The sequence below is a fragment of the Podarcis liolepis genome (assembly GCF_965112155.1).
Source record: "Podarcis liolepis genome assembly, chromosome: 1".
In the NCBI taxonomy this organism is placed as follows: domain Eukaryota; kingdom Metazoa; phylum Chordata; class Lepidosauria; order Squamata; family Lacertidae; genus Podarcis; species Podarcis liolepis.
In genome coordinates, this window is record NC_139554.1 from 44,612,509 (window position 1) to 44,628,002 (window position 15,494).

Genomic DNA, 15,494 nt, shown 5'->3' on the forward strand with positions numbered 1-15,494 from the left:
GGTACCTCTGGTTACGAACTTAATTCGTTCCGGAGGTCTGTTCTTAACCCGAAACCGTTCTTAACCTGAGGCGCACTTTCGCTAATGGGGCCTCCCGCTGCGGTCGCACTGCTAGCGCGCGATTTCTGTTCTCATCCTGAGGTAAAGTTCTCAACCCGAGGTACTACTTCTGAGTTAGTGGAGTTTGTAACCCGAAGTGTTTGTAACCCAAAGTGTTTGTAACCCGAGGTGCCACTGTACATAACAGGAGGCACAGGGAAGTCCTGAGTAACAGTTAAGTCAAATTCTTTTAGGTTTCCAGAGCAAATGGTTTGCAAACTACTGGGCTACATACATTTTCAAAGTGCAGTAAGACTATTTTAAGCTGAGGTAGCCAGTGAAGATTCGTATAGTTAAAGCTATGGTTTTCCCAGTAGTGATGTATGGATGTGAGAGGTGGACCATAAAGAAGATTGATTGCCGAAGAATTAATGCTTTTGAATTATGGTGCTGGAGGAGACTCTTGAGAGTCCCATGGACTGCAAGAAGATCAAACCTCTCCATTCTGAAGGAAATCAGCCCTAAGTGCTCACTGGAAGGACAGATCATGAAGCTGAGGCTCCAATACTTTGGCCACCTCGTGAGAAGAGAAGACTCCCTGGAAAAGACCCTGATGTTGGGAAAGACACAAGAAGAAGGGGACGACAGAGGATGAGATGGTTGGACAGTGTTCTCGAAGCTACCAGCATGAGTTTGACCAAACTGCAGGAGGCAGTGGAAGACAGGAGTGCCTGGCGTGCTCTGGTCCATGGGGTCACGAAGAGTCGGACACGACTAAACGACTAAACAACAACAATAAAGCCAGTGAAGATAAACTAATCTGTGGAAAACATAGCACATTATCATTCATATATTATTATTATTATTATTATTATTATTATTATTATTATTACTATTATTATTATTATTATTATTATTATTATTATTAACTTAATGCAAAAGCTATGCATCTATCTTTTCTGGATAGGTTTCCCTATAATGCCTATTTTGTTTGGTGTCTTTTTCTCTCTACTGCTTTTCGCAAAGCGTGGAGGATTGAATCTTCATTATTCTGAATATTGTAGCTGGTCAAGCCCACCAGTTTATCAAAATCCTCCTCTGTATATGTAAAGCTTTGGAGTCCATATGGAGAAAAAGGTCCAGTCACATTAACATCACCCTGCTTCAGTTCAGAGGGGCTGCGTTCCACACCTGCAAAACAAAGGTCGTTATCACATGACTGGCACTACTCTCTGCATGTGCTGCCTTCTTCTTTGCAAAAGCTGATCAGTGGCACTTTTGAAATGAGATCCAATGAATATGCTATCTCTGCAGTGTGTGACTCACGGGAAAAGTACCCATCCAAAATGGGAAGGTATTTGCATGAACAGGTACCCCAATGTTAATATGGTGGCATATTGGGGGCTGGGGTCCTTGTTTGGGTGAAAAGGTGGTGTAAATGAGAAATGGATGCCTTCCAAGATATCACTGCTAAACCCAGTAAAAAGGTTCCCAAGGTGAAGGCGATGACTTTGGTATGACTTCCCCCGATTTTTGATGTGATGTGTCAAAACTCAGACATTACACTATCCATTAAAAAAAAACCCACAATATATTTTTACTTCTAAAAATTCCCAGGCAGCTCTGGGCACTCCCTGCTAGTAAACAAACAAACAAACAAACAAACTTACCTGGTGCTTTATATTTTCTGAATGTGTCATTTATCAGAGGAAAGAAAACCACAATGGGTGCTTTCGAATTCTCGAGATCTTCAAAGACATAGCACTCCTTCAGATCCTTATCCTTAATATGACTCAGATCTACTTTGGGGAAAGGAATTCCTTGCTTTGCAAAGTATCTGGAGGCTTCCTGTAAAGACTGGATTGTCGTAAGACAAAAACTGAAATGAGACTTCACCCTTACCAAAATAATTTATTTTGGTTTTTTAGGTACAAAGATGCTTAGGTTTGACACCTTCCCATACACCTCACTTCCTGCCATGATGTGCAGACTTCATGTGCACCTGTGTGTGTAGGCAGGTGGAGACAAACCTGGGAATCCGTGAATGGGTGCTGCTCCTCTAGCGGAGCAGAGTGTGTCCTTTGGATTCATTTTGATCTCCTTAGAGTGATCAAACTGCTTTACACACATTACATAAATAAATCTTTCAAGAGTAAGCAAATGAGGATCTGGAGATGAGAGATTCCTGCTTTTTAATGGTTGTCTAAGGGAGTCCACAGTGAAAGATTAAACTTGAATTATGGACTTATTTACCGGTTCCCAACTCACTATCTTAGCATTAACTTGTACAGTGGTACCTCAGGTTAAGTACTTAGTTCATTCCGGAGGTCCGTTCTTAACCTGAAACTGTTCTTAACCTGAAGCACCACTTTAGCTAATGGGGCCTCCCACTGCTGCCGCCCCACCGGAGCACGATTTCTGTTCTCATCCTGAAGCAGAGTTCTTAACCCGAGGTACTATTTCTGGGTTAGCAGAGTCTGTAACCTGAAGTGTATGTAACCTGAAGCATATGTAACCCGAGGTACCACTGTATATCAAAGTATTTTGATGGCACTATATCGGGAAGTGTACTCCGTTAAATCATAAAACACCATTTAAACAATAAAAATACAGATAATCATTAAGATGCCTGGCTAATACTCATCTGGTGAGAGAAGAACGTGATTAACTTTTGATGAGAAGTAGGCTGAAGGCAAGAAGAACTAGCACTGGAGGTTAAAACAGAACAGAAGAGAAACCCTCCATTCCAATATAAACCTGTGCCATCAACTACAGCGGGGGGGAGGCACTGTGGCCCTCCAGATGTTGCTGAACTACAGCTCCCATCAGCCGCAGCCAGCATGACCAATGGTTGGGGTAATGAGAGTTGTAATTCAGAAACATCTGGAGGAGCACAGGTTCCCACCCCTGATCTAGAGTGTCTGGGATTCTGGAACCCTGCTGGGGAATAACTGGCTTTATCGCCAATCACATTTCCCACTTCAGTTCTTTCTTGCAATATGCCAACTGGTCTGAACTGGGTAGTCCTCATGTAATGGAAATTCCAAAAGCATTATGAAGATGGAACAATTTGGTAAGCAGTTTCTGATTGGCTACCTGGAACATTTACATCAAAGGTGGTGCAAACTATATGCTGTCTTATTATGGAGGCCAGCTTTCCCAGGTCTGAATTTTCAATAAAATTCTAGAGCATTGTCCCAGTGTCTGGATTCCATTGGAAACTACAAGATCTGAAATCCACAACACTACAACTGCTTGAGCCACCTGCTGGATCACTGTATATTGCAATGTTCTCAGGGTTTGTTGGTTTGTTTGTTTTTGTGTTGGCAGTGTGAGATAGGGACTCCAATTCACTGACTGCATCATTGGGATAACTGTAAGTGAAGTCAATAGACATAGACTTCCAGGGACACATTTGACCTCAGTCAGAAGTGGAAAGTTTTGAACCTAGGGGCATACCTTGTGGATTTGTCTGTTGCTATATTCTTCTTGCTGGTGCCTTTTGTTAATGTGAATAAAATTATCTGGCTATATATCAGGTGTGTGTGTCCAGGGAAAAGGGGAGGACATTTTCTCTGATATCCAAATTTGACTCCCAGATTTTCCTTGGGGTGGGATGTGAATCTAGAACTGAATTCTCAACCCACAAAAAAATAACTCATAGCCTGCTGAACCCAACCCTAGTTACAACCCACATGTTTCACTAATGTCCCACTGTATGATCATCGTCATAGACTGACTAGTCCCATGAATCCTTAGAATCATGAAAAAGTCTAAATCCAGGCAGCAAAGCAAAATCACAAAAACTTAACTTATGTCCACAATTCAGAAGGCCACAGTGACAAAAAGCAAGCCAGGAGTAGGAAGGGAAGCAGGACTAAGACAAAGACTCAATGGTAGTGGGAAAGTAGCAAAGACCAAGGTGAAAAGCAGGAAACAGAGGGGCCATACCCCTGTAATAGTGGATCCTAATAACTAATGAGTAGTCTGCTCCAAGGACTATCTCATTTTGCTGCCTATCATGAAGAATAAGATATTACAGAGAGAGGGAGAGAAAGGATAGAGAATCCATCTAGTCAATCAGACTGGTACTTGAATCTTGGAGGTTTTTAAGGAGAAGTTGGGTGGCCATCTGCCATAGATGCTTTAGCTGAGATTTCTGCATTGTAGGGGATTGGACTAAAAGACTCTTGGGGTCCCTTCCAACTCTACAATTCTATGATTCTATGATAGGTCCAACAGGGCTGGCTTTGTCAAGCAGCCAGTTAAATGTTATCGTGTAGTAAAATGACCTGCAGAATGCTGAAGTTTTTATTTGTGTTATCAACTTCAGATTTAAATTTGGTCATTTTAAATATACTTACAATTGCCCTAATATCAATTTAGGGAATTTATCAGTGAAACCAACTATTGTGAAGACCAAGGGTGAGATGGTTAGAGTGACAGCTGAGTAAGGAAACTGGGGAGTTTGAAAAAAAGGTCACACTTAACTGAAGTTGCTTCTTTTTTAAAGCCAACCAACTATGGACTTCAGAAGCTATGGCTTCCAACTGGAGGCAGTTCAGTAAAAGTTGTGTGTAGCAGCTGCTGCAGCTTGTTCTGATCAGCCCATATAGAACAGCTTAGTATGTGTATGAGCTCATCACCTTTCTACTGGTAATGGTGTGAAATGGCTTCACAAAATGGGGGCAACCCGTGAGACAAAGCTACATGACACTGTGACAGGGAGTCATTGCCATGCAGAGCAGAAGCTATTTTCAAGCAGCCTCCAAGTGGTGTTTATAACATAAGAACACATCAACTGATGCTTATCATTTTCTCTAGGGCTCATAATCAATATAAAACTAGAAAGCAATGATTCAAAAACTAAAAATGTCTCACAGATGTTTGTGATCCTGAAGAATAATTTAAATGTATAATGACATCCACTTTCCTCTCAGGCCTCAGGAGTGGTGGGTAGCTGATATCTATATATGCTGCAGTATCTGTGATAGACAGGTATTCTGATGTAGCTGTCAGCTGGTTGGGAAGAATGTCTAGATCAGAATCTGAAAGGCAAATACCATGGTTAGCAATTAATAGTCTGCTGCTACTTTGATTAATATACACTTTCACAGTTTTCTGTATTTGTCTGCAGTTCTAAAAAGAGCTTTGCATTCCAAAGCTCAAGATCCTTTACTCCTTCCCCAACAATATCACAACTGGAAAGAGACCTGCTGGAATGTAATGTAAAAGTGCTGCCTAAAATGTATAAAATATTATTGGAATATTGGGATATTATTGGAATGGGAGACTAAGGATGAGCAAGTAAAATCCTCAATGATACAATGGGCAATAGATATTGGTCATCATATAGATATGGACGCATGGGAAGGGTTGTGGAATATGGATATAAAACTGACAGTATGTTATGATCTAAGAGAAAATTATATGAAAATGATATACTGATGGTATCTAAAACTGAGTAAATTGGCAAAAATGTATAAATCTAAATCAAATAAGTGTTGGAAATGTAAAGAGAAAGAAGGTTCTTTTTATCACATGTGGTGGTCTTGTAGTAAGGTTAAAGCTTACTGGGAAATGATATATACTGAATTGAGAAGGATGTTTAAAATAATGTTTGTAAAAAAATCCCATAAGCTTTTCTTTTGGAATTATAGGGACAGAACTATCAAAACTGTACAGAAACCTATTCATGTACGCTACTACAGCGGCAAGAATGTTACTTGCCCCAAAATGGAAAGAGGCAGAAGTCCCAACAAAGGAAGAATGGATACAAAAACTTATGAAAAATGCAGTAATAGTGAAACTTCCCGGACGAATAAGAAATTAAGATAACAAACTTTTTTATATAAAAGAATGGAAATGGTTTGTTGAATATTTACAGATAAATTGTAAACAGATAAGAACACTGGCAGGATTGTTGTAATAACCTGAAGTTTGATAAGAGTATATATTTAAAGTAGATGAATAAATGAGCAAACTAAGTTAATTTGGATATGCAGAAGATATTAAAAATAAATTTAAAGAACCGCAGAAAGAGGGAGAAGGAAGTCAAGTTTTGAAATGTTAAAATGATTGTCAAATTAGTGAAATGTTTAAACCTGAAAAGCATAAATAATTTTTTTTAAAAAAATCATCTCAATTATCATCAACCCAGTTAAAATTTAAAACTTGGAGATCAGTCAACTTGGTTAGTCAAGCCGTGACCACGTACCTTTCCATATGGCAAAGTTTTTATTATCTATATATCCATCATTTAATTGGAATTCCTTTATGAAATTGTAGAACTTTGAGGTTGTTATCCTTTGTGTTAAGACTTCACGAAGGGTCTTCATGAATTTATTGGCAGGGATAACCAAGTGAGTATTCAATTCATCTGCTTTTGGTGGCTGAGGTGGTCTTTCTTCTGCAAGTCAGAATAAATGGTAAATTTTATTTACTGAAGCAGTCATAAGGAACACATGCAATGATATGAACTGATGTATAGTGAAATAATCAGGGTTTCCCCCGATTATGTGACGGCTGTATATTTATCAAATATATACCATATTGAGGAAGCCATATTCAGGTATCTGTTCATATAAAATGAATGTGTACAGAGGTAGTCTCTGCACATTCAGCTAAACCCTAATAAAAGTAGGTAGGTGAGGTGCAGAGTTCATTCCTCATGATGGGTGCAGGCTGTTCCTCACATACCTTACCATCAGGACTATCCCAAGATATTTTGCTGCCTGAGTGGAAGAACAAGATGATGCCACCCTTCCAAGCCAACCAGACCGGCAAATAAATCTAAATTGAAGCTCAGGGAAAAGTGGAAGAGATCAACTCTGCACTACAGGCAAATCCCCATTTACGTGTGTTCAATATGTGCGCAACCACATACCTGTTGCCAAGGGTTAATTTGTTATGGGCATAAAACTGCACTGCCTTCCTTTGAAAATACAGCAATGGAAGTTGCAAAATCTATCACTATATTTGCTGCTGCTAGCTTAGACAAGAATTTTGTCAGTATATTGGTGCTAGATGAGGGCAAATAAACCAAAGCTTAATCCTGACAAGATGTTAAGTCCTGTGGGTTGGGTTGGTTCTTGTAGCTGAGGACTAGATAGTTAGCATGTTCTAGATGGGGTTGTACTCCCTTGGAAAGAAGGAACATAGGTCCAGAGGTGGCAGATGTGAGATTTTGACCAGCTTCGGCCCATCTGAAGCTGATACAGGCTCGTCTTATCTTGAGCCCAAGCAGAGTGTCGTCACACAGCAGAAGGATAAGCAGTATGTGCTACATTCTTAATTTTTATTTACACTCTATGCTGAGAGAATACAAACATGCATCTTGCCTCTGTGAGAGCAGAGAAGCAACCGTCTCTCTAACAAAGAAACCGAGAGAACACAGAAAAACAAGAAACCAGTGTACGTCACATCCAGTCTCCCATTCCCGTGGGAATCCAACAGTAACTCTGACTGTGGAATGCAAAACAATGTCTTGTGACTGCAGTTGCTGCTCAGTGAGGGAAATAGAAACCAGCAGTAGAGTCCACATTGTCACTAGAAGACCAAAGTGACCTTAGGGGCACATCAAGCCTTTTGCCAGTTCCAGCTGGTTCACCAGCTACAGCCATTCCCATAAAGCCAGGTGAAGTAGTAGTAGTAGTAGTAGAAGAAGAAGAAGAAGAAGAAGAAGAAGAAGAGGAGGAGGAGGAGGAGGAGGAGGAGGAGGAGGAGGAAGAAGAAAAAGAGTTTGGATTTGATATCCCGCTTTATTACTACTCTAAGGAGTCTCAAAGTGGCTAACATTCTCCTTTCCCTTCCTCCCCCATAACAAACACTCTGTGAGGTGAGTGGGGCTGAGAGACTTCAGAGAAGTGTGACTAGCCCAAGGTCACCCATCAGATGCATGTGGAGGAGAGGGGACACGAATCCGGTTCACCAGATTACGAGTCTACCACTCTTAACCACTACACCACACTGGCCAATGCGCTATTAATCTAATGGCTGGATTACTGTAACATGCTGTGTGTGAGGCTGTCCTTAAAGATGATCCAGAAACCCTGGTTGTGCAGACTGTAGTGGTCAAGTTGCTTAGTGGCTTAACCTATTGGGACCACGTGACACTGATTCCAAAAGAGATGCACTGGGTGCCAATGCACTATACATTGTTTTCTAGTTCTGGGTGGTTCACTCACTATGGCTCCTTTTTGGACAGAGAAGACTTGGACATGGTACTAGTAATTTACTGATTAGATTATTGCAATGTGCTGTGCTAGGGAGTGCCATTGAAGGTGGCTAGGAAACTACACACACACACACACACACAGAGCTTTTCTGTTTCATCGTATCATCAACACATACTGTGTTATAGTCATATGCAGGCTAATAAGAAGGAAAAATAAAATAAATAAAAGACATATATAAAAGAATATTAGTAGTAACATTACTTATTCCTCCAGTTTATTTGACTCTTGTAATGACCGCTCCCCGCTTAAAACGGGGGGCGCCCTTTGCGTGGATGCGTGCAGCCCCTAGATCTGGAGCGGCCCCAACAGCATAGACTTGGCTTTGCCTTCCCTCAGGTGGGATACCTGGAGGTCTCCGCCTACCTCAGTCAGTTGTCCAATCCCACCTGGGGGAAGTGTTGCCAAGGAGACCAGGCCAGGTAGGGGAGGGATTACCTGCCCACACAATAGAGGGAGGATCTTACCTAGGAATCCTCACTTGGCTCCAGAGCTTCTCCCACCCTACCCACCCTCAGTTAATGTCTTATTTTGCAGGTTAACTTTTCTTCACAGGTTTTGCAGGTTAACTTCGGCTGGTGATCGCTTTAGAATTCACATATAGAATTCATATAACCCGTGCTTTAAAAATAGCTGCACTGGTTGTGAGTTTGTTTCTGAGGCCAATTCAAGGTGCTTACTCTACTGTTTAGAACCCAAAACAATTTAGACCCCAAGTATCTGTACCTTCCCTAAAGAACCTCTTAAGCGTTGAGATCTGCAGAGCTCCACCTCCCTCTGAGATTCATGGGAGATGACCTGGGAAAGGGACATTCCCTGTGGCAGCCCCTAAATTGTGGGATTCCTTTCTCACAGAGGTGTGCCTGGCACCTTCATTGTACAGCTTTTGTTGTATGTTGAAGACATACCTCTTAACCCTGGCCTGTGACACTTGTGATATGCAGTGCATTTTTTCTTTTAAAAAAAATAGTTCAAAACAGGAAAAATAAATACAGTAAATGGACAAAAGTACAAAGAAAATGCATTACATCATATTACACAGCTGACAGTTCACAGTAACTTCCACATTGGCATGATGTTGTGTGCACCAACATCTTTCTACTCATATTGAAATACTGCCAAACTTTCAATGAGGCCAAACTTTCATCAGCAAAACACCACACATTCACATTCCACACTGCTTCACACATTAAACGCTCGCTTCCATCTGAGACTCAGGAAACACAGTGACAGGAAATGAGGCCACCACTGGGGGTAGCAACGGAACTGATGATTCACCGTGCTAAAGAAGAAACTAAATTTTTTTAAAATTTTTAGTTTCTTCTCCCGTTAGATTCACAAAATGTTTAGGGGTATGCGTATCCCTGCATCCCCCCAGAAAAAAGCACTGGTGATATGTATATTTTTAGAACTCACTCTGGTGGTGATTGTAATTTTTTTATGCTGCATATTATATCACCTGAGGATGTTCTGGCGAACGGCAGGTAATAATCAAATAACAATAATGTGCCAACTCAAGTTGCTAGTGTTGAAATCAGCTTTCTACAATTTGGGACCCAGGCACTTAAAAAATGTGAGAAAGAAAAAATGTGCAGCCCTGGGATTCCTTACCAGGAAGGATGGCCTAAAAATATATTAAGTACATAATTAGCATACTATGGGGAGGGACAGGATGAAGAAGAATTTTAAATTTTATAACCAAATGTAAAACGAAACATGGATGACTAACCAATATCTTGTACTTTGTCCCTGGTAAGCAGGTACCACAGACCTTCTTCCGAAGAATCAATTGCACGCCAGGAATCCAGTAGGTTATAAGAAAATACATTACTCCACACACCTAGAGAAAAGGAGGGAGAGATCAAGTAAGAAGTACAAACATCATAAGGGGCGATCTGCATCCCAGTTTGTTGTGACTACTTTCTTTTTTCCCTCCGCTGTCACCACCAAAAGTAATGGGTTCTTGCGGGGGGGGGCACCAAAAATTGCTTGGGGTTGGTCTCATTGGGTCTTCCGGCCAGGGATTAGCCACACCTATGTTAAGCTCCAGGTGAGCCACGCCTTTTGAGGGACAAGGCATGACAGGAAAGCTAAAAGCAAAGCGAAAATAACCTAAAGCACAATGTATGAAAGCCCTCACACCAGATATTTGCAATAAAAAATAAAAAATCATTTTGCATCTTTCTTGGTTCCCTTGGAAAGGTGTGTGAGGACTAACTGAGGTTCAGTGTTTTAAAAGTGTTTCAAAGAAAGATGACATTTTACAAAGTCCTTCACAACATTATCAGGGTTTGAATTGGGCACTCTAACTCAAAGAAGATAATTCTTCAGTTGAGTTTCCAACAACCTGCAACCTTCCTTTGACTCTGTCATTACTATTACCGAATACAATCCATGTCAGGGAACTGACATCGCAGCCAGAGGCGGAGGCAAGGCTCCCAAGTGATGCTGGAGAAGGGCCCAGCAGGGAGAGAGGCAGCTCATCAGCTGGGGAAGGAAATCAGCGTAATACCAGGGATAAAGGGGGGCAGATGGGGGAATCGGCGAGAGGGCTCCAGGACTCTTTGCCGGAGACCAGCGAGGAGAGCACGGGTCCTCCGCTACCCATACCCTCCCTGCGCAGAAGACTTCCGCGCAGGGAGAGTAGGAGGAGACTTGGCATCAAACAGCTTTTATGCTGGAAAAGGTTTAAGAAACGCCCACTGACGGATTCTGCTAGCGACTGAAACAGCCACGAAGTGAAGGGCTGTCCAGACAGAAAAGGTTTAACCAAGCAACCTAGCCAGGAGTGGCGGCAACTTACGCACGAGCAACCCTTATTATTATTACAATCCAAGAAGGAAAGTTAGTTCTCCTCTAGCCACTGACAGTAAACTTTGACTCTACTAGTCCTGTGAATATTCGAGGCAAAAGAGTAATCTTTGACTCTACTAGTCCTGTGAATATTCGAGGCAAAACAATAATGGAGTTGTCTTAAGGAATGAATTAGTGTTGTGGAGGGATAGTTGCTATATAGGCTTCAGTTCACTAATTACTTAGATGACACCGTGACAATGTGCCAAATTAATAGATGATTCCAAATTTGGAAGAGTTGCTTTAGTAAACAGGCTAAACATTTAAAAATATTTTAACACAGCAGATAGTTGAGCAGATGGAAACAGAATAAAAGCCTTTAGGAACAAGTGTAAATTGAGGGAGACACACTAAATGCATGCATATGAGATCAGACTCCTAGCAATATTACTTCCAAGATGCATGTAGGGTTAATGCCCATCTGTTTGTTTTATATTATTTATCTGTGCATGGATAGTTTAATGTGAAATCAGGCTGGTTTTTGCTACACCACTCTGATTTTATCCAGAATGTACTGTTTTGCATACTGATTGGCAACTACATAAGTGTTGCTTACATGAAGTAAACAAGGGATGTAGAAATCACATTGTGTAAATTTTCCTCAGTGAATAAGCTGAACTGGGCAATTATTTGCCTCAGTAAAAGCTCAACTCTTTCACACTATCCTAAAGTCAGTGGAGCTTATTGCTAAGCAAGTATGTAGAGTAGAATAGCCTTTGTGATTTTTAGGCAGTAAACAAACCTTCATGCTACAGTCAGATTTTTTTTCTTCTAATGGGAATTGGAGGGATTTTTAACATTACAGTATCTTGAAAATGGTATCTGCAGCTCATGTTTGTAAAAGTAGAGAATTTAAGTCACCTTTCATGAAACAGATTCCAGATTCTGGAAGTTTCCTCATCAGCCGTCCCATGAAGAATTTACTTCCAAAGTCCTCAGCACGAACATAGGCCCCATATTTTATTATTCCAACCTCAAAAGGAGTGAATTCCATCCATTCTATAACAGGACAAAAGCAATTATAGGTTCAAATTAAAAGTTTGCTTTGGTGAAATCTGGGTTTGTGATTGTTGCATTTTGAGTAACTTATTTATCATAGCAGATATATGACCTGACCTGAATGTCAGAAAAGAGAAAGAAAAGCAGAACCTTATACACAATGTTTTATTAGAACATATACAAAAAATATTTTAAAAACTGAGGAAAAATTATTTTCAGTTCACAATGAGGGGAGAGTTGTGTTTTGTGGTCCCCATTCTCAGCTGGTGGGCACCATTTTACCTTCCTAGAAAGCTCAAAAGTGATGCCAGATAGCATTGACTTGACTCTCTTTGACTTCATGATAGTGTAATAGTGCCACTGTATTCTGCTCTGGTCAGACCTCACCTGGAGTACTGTGTCCAGTTCTGGGCACCACAGTTCAAGAAGGACACTGACAAACTGGAACGTGTCCAGAGGAGGGCAACCAAAATGGTCAAAGGCCTGGAAACGATGCCTTATGAGGAACGGCTAAGGGAGCTGGGCATGTTTAGCCTGGAGAAGAGGAGGTTAAGGGGTGATATGATAGCCATGTTCAAATATATAAAAGGATGTCACATAGAGGAGGGAGAAAGGTTGTTTTCTGCTGCTCCAGAGAAGCGGACACGGAGAAATGGATCCAAACTACAAGAAAGAAGATTCCACCTAAACATTAGGAAGAACTTCCTGACAGTAAGAGCTGTTTGACAGTGGAATTTGCTGCCAAGGAGTGTGGTGGAGTCTCCTTCTTTGGAGGTCTTTAAGCAGAGGCTTGACAACCATATGTCAGGAGTCCTCTGATGGTGTTCCTGCTTGGCAGGGGGTTGGACTCGATGGCCCTTGTGGTCTCTTCCAACTCTATGATTCTATGATTCTATGATTCTATGATGATGCTATGTGATGTTGTGACATTATCTTCCATCAGAATTAGGGCAAAGGTTCATGCCCACATTCTGGGGTTCAGCAGAAGAAACAAAGCACCCCAGATACTGGGAATTCCTGGGAATACTAGCGCTGCAAGTGATAGGTTTGTTGTACTCTTGATCCTCTTACAAGCCCTCCATAAACTGCCAAGATGCTTCCCCAATGTTGTAGCATTCAGAATGAGCAGTGAAGCTGGAGGACCCCAGTTTGGCTAAGTCTTAATTAAATGTATTACAAGATTGTCTTCAAATAATCTGAGATAATTATTCAACTCAGCTACAATTATTTAAAGCGGTAGATGTAGGGAAGCTACCATAAATAGTGGGTTGGATCCTGTTTGCGGAACTCCTCTCTGCCACAATAATGAGGATCTGTTGCACAACAGCCTTTTCATTAAAAAGAAGCAAGAGCCCTCTTGTTCAGAAAAGTGAGGATATCCAAGACACTCCCTAGACTTTGTGGATATCCAAGGGCATGGGAAACAAAGCAGATTAATCCAGGGAAATAAAGGGGCAGTTGTCCAATCACTACCTGCAGCCGTCTGTGTTCCTTGTTACCAAGTTGTCACCACTATCTTTCTCTTATGGTGGGTTGGCTAATTTGACCTTACCAAATTGGAACTGCTATCTAAGAAGAAGAAGAGTTTGGATTTGATATCCCGCTTTATTACTACCCGAAGGAGTCTCAAAGTGGCTAACATTCTCCTTTCCCTTCTTCCCCCCACAACAAACACTCTGTCAGGTGAGTGGGGCTGAGAGACTTCACAGAAGTGTGACTAGCCCAAGGTCACCCAGCAGCTGCATGTGGAGGAGCGGAGACGCAAACCTGGTTCACCAGATTACGAGTCTACCGCTCTTAACCACTACACTACACTGGCTCTCTTTTGAACTTCACCTCCAAGAAGTGGAGATCAGGTGGCCTTCTGCTTCCATAGAATCACCATTTTGGATGCAAGTGCAAACATTTCTGGATGGTCACATGACCTGCTCTGGAAATAAAGAAGGCTCCTGGTGTAAGAAGGGGAAGATATTTCTGGCCTCCCCATCCCGGGCCTTACTGGTGCCATGACATGCAAAGCATAGATCTCACACAGCTCAGCTAGGCTCCCACCTCATGTCCATGAGCAGGTACTAATCTTATCTTGCTTTAGCTGGAAGAGGGACCTTCTTTCTTAGGATGCTCAGCTGAAAGGATAGGTAAACACCTCTTCTCAAGATCAAGACCTATCAGGGTGTGACGTAAAGGCACAGAAGTGATAATCTGCCCCCCCTTGCATTCTAAAGGTCTTCAATCTATGAAGGGGTGCTGTTTTTACAGATCCCTCAATACAAAAGGGATCTTTTGGAGCAGATTTTCATGCTTGCTTATGTAACTAGTTTTTATACTTGTAAAACGTTTATATGCCTATTGTGGCATTTAGTGGCATATAAATAAATACATTAAATATGAAAAAGTGTTAATCATAAAGTCAATAGTAAGTCAAGTCACCGTGGGAGCTTTTTCAGTTTCAAATCAAATGCAATATGGATAACATTACCTTTAAATTCTGCAAGGCTATAGTTGTCCTTGGTGTTGAGTACCATGTATATAGGCAGGGGGTTTTGACCGTGAGTCAGGGCACGCTTCTGCCCTGAGAGTGTGTCGCTGCATCTCTTTAAAAATAATGGTTTAAATAACACCAAATTATTAAAACAGCAAGGAAATCCAATCCTATAGTCAGTAACAAATATTAGGAAGGGGTGGTGAGAAGACAAGCTTAATCCCTAACCCTGATTTCATCCGCATATCTAAAAACGCTTCATCTCCACCACCTCTCAGGCCCTGTTCACATCCCAACAGGCCTCATCTGAAGTGAAAGATGGGTTGAAATTCCTCTAAGGAATTAGCTGAGAATGTGTTTTGGGGGGTCCTTTAAAATATTAAGAGAATTTCAGCCGCTGCCTGAAAAATATTTTGTGAAATCACACACACAGCTTTCTGCTAGCCAGTAGGACTGGTGGAGAATTTCAGGAGCAGCTATAGATTCAACCCAATGGCAACTTCTGTTGGCTAGGCTCTGGTAAACTCTGAATTAGATTGCTGAAAAGCATTGTATGTGGAGCTGTCTTTGAAGGAAATTTGGAAACTGCTGTTGGTGCAGAATTCAGCAGGCTGGTTGCTCATCAAGACAAGATGGTCTGAGCACATTACGCCGATCCTGGCATTATTGCACTGGCTGCCACTTAGTTTCTGGGCTCAATTCCAAGTACCGGTTTTGACCAATAAAGCCTTAAACAGCTCACGACTGCAATATCTCAAGGACCGCCTCTCCCCATATGAACCAACCTGGACCCTGCAATCATCATCTGAGGCCCTTCTTCATATGCCTCTGCCATGAGAGGTCTAGAAGGTGGCAACAAAGGAATAGGTATTTTCTGTGGTAGCTCC

The 15,494-nt window shown here is 41.5% G+C and overlaps 1 protein-coding gene across 5 annotated transcripts in view; it reads right to left on the reverse strand.

Moving 5' to 3' along the window:
• Positions 1-965: 965 nt before the first annotated feature.
• LOC310708596 (cytosolic phospholipase A2 epsilon-like) overlaps positions 966-15,494 on the reverse strand; it is a 64,861-nt gene continuing 50,332 nt past the window's right edge. For all 5 annotated transcript variants that reach the window (XM_083507196.1, XM_083507194.1, XM_083507197.1 and 2 more), the window contains 7 exons: positions 14,605-14,719; positions 11,988-12,125; positions 10,003-10,113; positions 6,257-6,448; positions 4,921-5,087; positions 1,710-1,896; positions 966-1,230 (listed from right to left, as the gene is read on the reverse strand). In XM_083507196.1, the coding sequence (XP_083363322.1) occupies positions 1,022-1,230; positions 1,710-1,896; positions 4,921-5,087; positions 6,257-6,448; positions 10,003-10,113; positions 11,988-12,125; positions 14,605-14,719 (1,119 nt within the window). In that variant the 3' untranslated portion in view covers positions 966-1,021. The remainder of the gene's footprint in view (positions 1,231-1,709; positions 1,897-4,920; positions 5,088-6,256; positions 6,449-10,002; positions 10,114-11,987; positions 12,126-14,604; positions 14,720-15,494) is intronic.